General features: G+C 42.8%; 1 protein-coding gene across 3 annotated transcripts in view; it reads left to right on the top strand.

Annotated features, from left to right (window-relative positions):
- Clrn1 (clarin 1) overlaps nt 1-7559 on the top strand; it is a 36097-nt gene extending 28538 nt beyond the window's left edge. The window contains exon 2 of one of the 3 annotated variants that reach the window (XM_021158965.1): nt 6326-7559. In XM_021158965.1, coding sequence (XP_021014624.1) covers nt 6326-6591 — 266 coding nt within the window. In that variant the 3' untranslated portion in view covers nt 6592-7559. The remainder of the gene's footprint in view (nt 1-6325) is intronic. The other 2 variants (XM_021158964.1, XM_021158963.1) reach the window with 2 other exon arrangements.
- Nucleotides 7560-7948: the final 389 nt, after the last annotated feature.

Below are 7948 nucleotides of genomic sequence, written 5' to 3'. Positions count from 1 at the left end.
GCCCATTGGACTTGCAAACTTTATATGCCCCAATATAGGGGAATGCCAGGGCCAAAAGAATGGGAATGGGTGGGTAGGGAAGTGGGGGGCGCTATGGGGAACTTTTGGGATAGCATTGGAAATGTAATTGAGGAAAATATGTAATAAAAAATATTAAAAATTAAAATTAAAAGAAAAAAAAACAAAACATACCTGTTGGAATAATGTTCATATACACTGTGTAAAGAGATGTCTCTTGTCCTTCTTTGACTGCCTCAGGCACATCTTGATTGGTTAAAATATAAACCTAATAAAAAAAATAATAGAGGATGGGACACCTGGCAGGAAGAAAGGAACTCTGGGAGATAGTTAGGTGAGGGAATTTCTCCACCACAACTCTGGGAAGTTAGACATATGAAACTGAGGGGAAGTAACCAGCCATGAGGCAGATATAGAGTAGTATAAATGGGCTATCTGGGTTATGAGCTAGTCAGGAAACAATTCTAGCTTAAGGCCTAGGCATTTATAAATAAATAATAAGCCTCTGAGTTGTTATTTGGGAGCTGGGGCGCTGGTGGACAAGCCAGTGCTTAACATACCTGACTTCATTTTCACACACCGTAGCCCTCTTTCTGAGGTACACTTCCTCCCATATATTTACGCTCTCCCTCACTTCCTTCAGGATATACTGGACACTTATCTTCACAAGGACTCCCTACCCTTCCATCTTTCTATCTTCCCTACCTGGTTTATTCTCTTCTCCTTAATGCGTCTACTCTGCTTAACTGTGGACTATACTTACTTTGTTATCCCATCTCTCTCTGTCCTATCTACCAATCACTGAGAGCCCCATGAAGGAAAGTTGTTCTAAATCTTGTTTGGTTTAGTCTTGTATCCTTAGAGCCCAGAATAGTACAGTAGCTATACCGTATTTGTGGAACAAATGCATAAAACAGAACCAGCTCTGCATATCTACTAGCAACAATGACATTCTTCTTTAAAATACTATTTACATTAAGCATCATGATTTTAGATCCCACACAATAAGATAACACTGAAAAATCTCAGAAACACATAGGTCGTTCAACCACCTATTATAGAACACAGGAGAAGCTTAGCTTAACTAATGTTGCTCCTTTTTCTTTTGCATCTCCTCTGTATAACCGTGTAGCCAAATTGCTGGCTATCACAACCTTAAATTCACTCCTTGGTGTCTGCTCCATTTCCTGTCCATTGACTTCCTCTCTATGTGGTGTCTTTGTAGCAGTGTGAAATCAGAAAACATCTACCTAGGAGTGAAGTCATTACTGAAGGTAAGGAACCTCACCTTCAATGAGTGACACTATATAAAATCACACACAGATGATCAACACCCCATGTATTAAGATGTAAAATTTCCCACCCTTAATTTGCATCTTTCAAGATGCTAAAGAAGTAAATGACCATCCAATGTTAGACAGACAATGCCTCTACTATTTGCCACCTAGGAGACACGCGTTTTCATTCTGTAGATGTTGGCCATTACTTTCAAAGAAACTGGCATTCTAATTTATTGTTTTCCAAAATCAGAATTTAGTGCTCGTAGGAACATTTCGGAGTTCCTTCCCCTGTGAGGACATCAGCTCACAGCACAGTGAATGCCCATAGACCCTGAGAAGTGTTCTCACTCAAAAGCATAGTTATGCTCAGGGATAAGCAGAATGGAAAAAGCAGCTTTCTTATTGGCTGTGAACTATGTTCCCTGTGTTGTCTGGCCTGAGGAGACAGACACCTACCTCAGCCTTTCCAGGCAGCTGCCAGATGGGAGTCAGAGTGTGCAGTGTCTAGAACATCACGAGCACTTGTTAGTGTCTGACCACTCATGGTGTGACAGTCCTATCACTCAGCTATCTTATCCAGTTAGAAATGAACTCAGTAAACAAAGCTGTTAAAGAGAGGAGCATCACGGTAGCATGGTAGGTGGGGGAATCAGACAGATGAAAAGAAAGAGACTGTGGTCATTGACTGTGACACTGGGCTGCAAATGTGGGCCTTGTGCCCGGTTATTTTCCAAATTCTAGCATGAGTGAGGTTCAGCGGGCTACCAAAGTCTGGTTCATTCTGACCTTTCTGTGAGTACAGCAGAGATGATCAGATGGGCAGACACGTTGGAGAGCTGTCCCAATGCCTCCCTCTGAGCGAGGGGGTTTGATGTAACATGTTCACTGGAAGAAAAGAGGAGAGAGACACACAAGCCTAACTCTGATACTTGTAAGGCCTTCGGGGTGTACAAATGAAAATCCAAATGCATGTATTGAAACATCTAAGTTTAAAGTGAATCAAACCATTAAATACAATATATTGAACTTTCTGTCCCAAGAAATGTCCCTCCAGAAGGACCTAGAAGGGATTGAAATTTAGAATTCTTGACTCCGATGGCCCCTGAACAAAGCCCCATCAGTTCCTGTTCAGTCTGCTTCTTGTCTCAGTTTGGCTTTATCTCATCCAGGAAAGGCTTTGAGTATCTATTGAGGGGCCTGCCAATGAGCTGTCTATCAAATAGCTATTTCTAAAAACTCATAGGGCTCAGGGGTATGTACCAGCAGTCACTAACACATGCTTGGGAGGACTAACCTCAGCAAAATAACCATGCAGCCCTGGATATTGGCTCAGGTCTGTAGGGGCAAGAACTCTAGGGTCCCAGCAGTATGGGCCATAATTCAGGCATGCTTTCCAGGTGGACATGCTCCACTGACGTCAAGCACATGCCTCTGTGGGAGGGAGAACTTTCAAGAGAAAGTTTCAAAAGGGAACAAAGCCAAACCCTCTAAATAGGTGATATGATGTCCAGGCCCTTCTTGCTGTGATAGAGAATCATTTTGGAAACATGACAAGCCCTGTTCCCACCACCTCTCACATCTCTCAGCCCGCCTCTCTCCACATCCAAAGCAGCCAGGCCACACAAGCGAAAGCCTTCATGTGACATCCTTTGGCCAGTAAGTCATAAATAGTTATCCTTGATCCCACATCTCTTTTGTAGATATGGACAAAGAGAAGCGAAAATATCTCCAATTCACACTGAGTTGTTAACATCCCTTTAGCCGTCACAGGCAAGTTGTCTGGGGGCTCAGGCTTGGCTTTTGTCCTCTGACTTCAAGACAACAAAGTTGGTTGTGGTCAAACCCAGAGTCCAGAGAGAAGTTACAGACCACTCTGTTAGCCCATATACTCTGTTCTCATGATCTTGACAGATGAGCTACTGTCTGCATCTCAAGATGCGCAGGTGACTTTACTAAGAAATCTGAAAGGCAGGCTCACTAAGACTCTGTCCCCTTAACAAAGCATCCCTTTAAAACATTTAATGACTTGAAAAGGAAACTGAGTTTGAATTTTCCTTTCAGGCACCAAGGAAATAGTATTCCTCTCCCGTCTGAAACTCACCATCTCCTCAGACAAAGGAAGCTCTTATGGTAACAGTGATAGCATTTTCTCTACAACTTTCAAATAAAAGATAAAGAGAAAACAGCATCTCAGCCTTTTTGTTAGGGTCTAACAATAAAGGAATCATATGGTTTGCAAGGGGAGATTGCTGGTTTGAAGCTCAGAATACAAAAGTAGGCTGACAAATCTCACAAAGGAATCTTTCCAGGGTCATGTCAGAGCCAGTAGGACATGAAGTATTGAGAAAGCAATATCATTTGACTATTTGTGTTGTTGTATGATGATGATCGACTTGATGGGGCTGGCCCCAGGTGCAATTCATTCATTCACTCGTTCATTCTCTTTCTCATCTGTTTGCCGGCCGGCCTGCCTGCCTGCCTGCCGGCCTGCCTGCCTGCCTTTACTTTTTACTTTTCTTTTTCTTGCAATTCTCCTGTGTCCACATCACAAGTGCTAAGATGACGGGTGCGTTTTTTGTGAAGTCCCAAAGCAGAACCATGACTTCACCATTCCTCTGCATGTCTGTTCCCTTCCCCCAACAATCAGTTATCAGTTTCTATCTTTGCAGCAATCCAAGCCTGCATTTTGTAGATGGCATGAGGACCTGTGCCCACACTCACTGAATTCTCTTACACACCCCAACCTTTCGTTGTGAGCCAAATATAGATAGATAGACAGATAGATAGTTGAGGATGCTGCCTGCCTTAGTAATAGTGACCCACATTCCCTATTGTGACACTCATTGCAATGGTTTATAATTGTTTCTAGTGTTCCCTTTGGGAAAAGAGACCCTGTATGTTTTCTTTCTAGGTTGGGTCTCCATTACTATCCCTGTGTCTGGCTAAAGAAAAATGAATGAAAGAATTAATGAATGGGCACCAAGACCATGTTGCTACTTCTACAATATTTGAAGTAACTGAAATAAAAAAATAAGAGTCATGTGCTAAGGTGACAATAACCTTACTTGAGGGGATGACTGCATTACAGTTAGATGTAGTAAGGTTTTCCTGCTGCGAGGTAGGACAGCACAACAGATTCTAATTAAGAACAGGAGGGGCTAGAGAGGGAGTTCAGCAATTAAGAGCACTTACTGTTCTTGTAGAGGACCCAGGTTTGACACCTAGTACCAATATGGTACAACTGTTTGGAACTCGTTTCGAGGGATCTGGCACCCTCGTCTGACCCCTCCAGGCACCACGCATGTAGACATACTGTGAGCAAAATACTCATACATATAAAATAATCTTTAGAAAAGATTGTAAGAAACCAAAAAAGTTATGCATAAACATCATAGGACAAGCTACTAATTGCTCATTTGTATGTGTCAATTCCAATGTCAAAAGCTCATCATAAAATGTCTACCTATTACAGATGATGGAACTGAAGATGCAATTTGGGGATCCCAACCACCTAATTTTATATTAAGGGAAGGAATTTGGGTTTAACCAAAGTCAGAAAGCCGTCTCAGCTAGTCAACTGCTAATACGGACGGCTTATTGGCAGCCTAAATAAAGCAGTAGCTATGAAAGTTTTCAGGAATCCTGACTGTCCGTCGTGCTCTAGGTCTGGCCCCACTTGCTACTGGCTTCTGTCCCTGAGGCACTTGCAGGTGGAAAGGGGAAGGGGGTGGGGGGAATTGTTTTTCATTTCTTCATCCTTAGGCCAGAAGATGACCACCCATCCGTTTCAGAACCTAGTTAGTATGGTGCAGCCCTCTCCTGCAGAGGCCTTACACAGCCTATAGCCACCTTCTTTACAGCTAGTGATAACTGGTAGGAAATCAAGCAGTAAGGGAAACAAAGTAAACAGAAAATGTCTTCATATATTGAAATTTGGGGGTTAAACTCCAGGAATAGCCTGAGCCTCATGTGTCTGGGCTTCAGGTTTTACCTTTCTTATTTTGCTACAGTCATGGCTTCTATTTGTTTTTGAATGAGTATGTGTGTGCACATGTGTGTCAAGGCCCAAGGTTGATGATGAGAAACAACTTTGATCTCTCTTCAATCTTATTCTTTGAGGCAGGGCCTTAAATCCAGGATTCCCAGATATGCTTGTTGGCAAGCTTGCTCTGTGGGTGTCATCTTTACCTTCTAAGCCTGAATTACAGGGTGAGCTCCACCCCTACCCAGCATTTACCTAGGTTCTGCAGATCTGAACTCTGGTGTTCACACTTGCACAGTATGCACTCTAACCACAGAGCTATGTCCCCTGCCCCATGGCTTCCATTTCTGATGCCACTTGGACCAAAATGTATCCATATTTCAGTTATGAGAAGAAAAGGAGGCAGAAAGGTCCCACTTCTCCACCTCAGCTAACCTCAGCTCACCTGAATATATTAAGGGCAGCCACATGCCCAGTTTAAATCTGAGTTTAGCTACAGAGAGAATAGGTATGCTCTTGGTCAACAACATTTTATCCAAAGCTACCTTTGGCCCAGGTACTCCTCTGAGCAGTGTTGGCAAGTTGAGGGTTGGAGGGGTCATGGTACCCTTTTATGAGGAAATCAGGGGTCTTTCAGAAGGGATTGAATGACTGACATTTGTCTTTTATCACCTGTGAAGTACAGAGAAATGTGTTCTCTTGAAGCCATGGTGGCTGCTTGAGTTTGTCATTGTGCTTTGAGTTTGTCATTGTGCCCAGCAATTCAGGTTTGCAGTGAGATCAGCTTGATTCTAACTGCTCTACTTAAGCCATCAATGTCCCCTCCCCATACAAATCTTACTCACGGCAATTTCCAAAGTGCTACCAATAATGGATGAGAATCAAGCTCATGACTGCAGTTTTACAATAGTGTCATTTTTGAGAAGACCATGAGTGAGGATAGTGGTGACATGTGGTCTATGTTTGCTCATTGATGTCCTCTTTGACTTTTACAACCAGATAATATTTGTCCTAAGCTGTTTGTTGTCTGTTCTTTGTGTTGCAGGCTCCTGTGGCTGTCTTGTCATGATATTGTTTGCCTCTGAAGTGAAAGTCCACCGCCTTTCAGAGAAAATTGCAAATTTTAAAGAAGGGACCTATGCCTACAGAACACAAAACGAAAACTATACCACCTCATTCTGGGTTGTTTTCATTTGCTTTTTTGTTCATTTTTTGAATGGGCTCCTGATACGACTTGCTGGATTTCAGTTCCCTTTCACAAAATCTAAAGAAACAGAGACCACTAATGTAGCTTCAGATTTAATGTACTGAAAAGCAAATATCTTCATAATTTCTCAATAAGGATATGGACTTCCTTTGGCCACATTTAATATGGGTGATTTCATCTGTGCATTTAGACTTCTTAAGCACCAAGCCCTCCTTATGTTATGTTTACAGAGCATGTAGAAAGAATACAGGCTGGAAAATAACAGAAGCAGGAGGATGGTTTCACTGGAAAGACGCTCTTCCTGATGGGTAATGGCCTGCATAGTTAGTCCAAAGCAGTTGGCTAGAAGGATGGATGGTTACTCCATGTCCTTACTGACTTATAAGATGCATGTTTTCCCAAGCAGAACTCAACAGGCACATGACATATAGTTTTGTAAGACTCCAGGGAACCTTAACTTACCGGGGACCCCCTGAGTGGACCACGTGGAGCTGGGATCAATGCAAAAAGCAAGTGGAATTTATTGTTCCAGTGCACTGGGGTTGTTCCAGATCCGAAGGAGAGGCAGCGACCCCCAGCACCCGTTCAGTGAGTTTTTATACGGTTTCCAGGGGCAGAATAGAGCATCAGCAACTAGGCACAATATGATTGATGGAACAGTGCACCCTTTAAACTGATTGGTCTTTAGGGACTGAGGTGACAAGGACTTCCATTGTCTGAAGGTGGAGGTCCTGCAGAATGTGTCCCCACACACAGGTCGGTTCCTGCCCTTTAGTCTGAGAAATGTTAATTAGCCTCTCCCTTCCAGAGGGGGAAGTGTTTCATGACCTTCCCAAAGTTCTTGAGCTGACCTATTCAGTTAAATAAAACAGACATTATTTCTAATTGTCCACATAGTCACAGATCCCAGAAAACAGAGGTGAAATTGGTGTCTTAAACTGACAGTGCACTGAATCATTGAAAACCTTCAAGTTCTTTGTAAGTTTGCTTAGAGCATGATGTCATTATGTCTGGTGGTCAAAACCAGAAAAGTTTATAAGCAAACAAGCAAGCTAGCAAGAAAGGAAGAAAAGGGAAAGGAAGGAAGGAAGGAAGGAAGGAAGGAAGGAAGGAAGGAAGGAAGGAAGGAAGGAAGGAAGGAAGGAAGGAGATCAATGGTTTCTTTCCTTATGCAGTTGAGTTCATAACAATGGTACTTACAGTGGACAGAATCCCTACTAGACAAGTTGGTGAGAGAAACCCACTGGGAACTGTTTCCAGCTTGGTGTCTGAGGCACTAATGAGCTCCAAATCATGAAATTTCAGAATTGAGGTGGGATTGCAATGTGTCATGGGAGACATGAAGCACGGCCCAAGTCAAATCTTTCTCCTTGAATTATTCACCAAATGAATCTGCTGGAGACCAGAGGCCACAAGTGAGCCTGAAACTGACACTCCTTAACTCTCAGTGTGTTACCCTCA

This window comes from Mus caroli, chromosome 3 (assembly GCF_900094665.2).
Source record: "Mus caroli chromosome 3, CAROLI_EIJ_v1.1, whole genome shotgun sequence".
Classification (NCBI taxonomy): Eukaryota; Metazoa; Chordata; class Mammalia; order Rodentia; family Muridae; genus Mus; species Mus caroli.
Note: the sequence above shows the minus strand (reverse complement) of the source record. Positions and strands in the feature narration are given on the sequence as shown.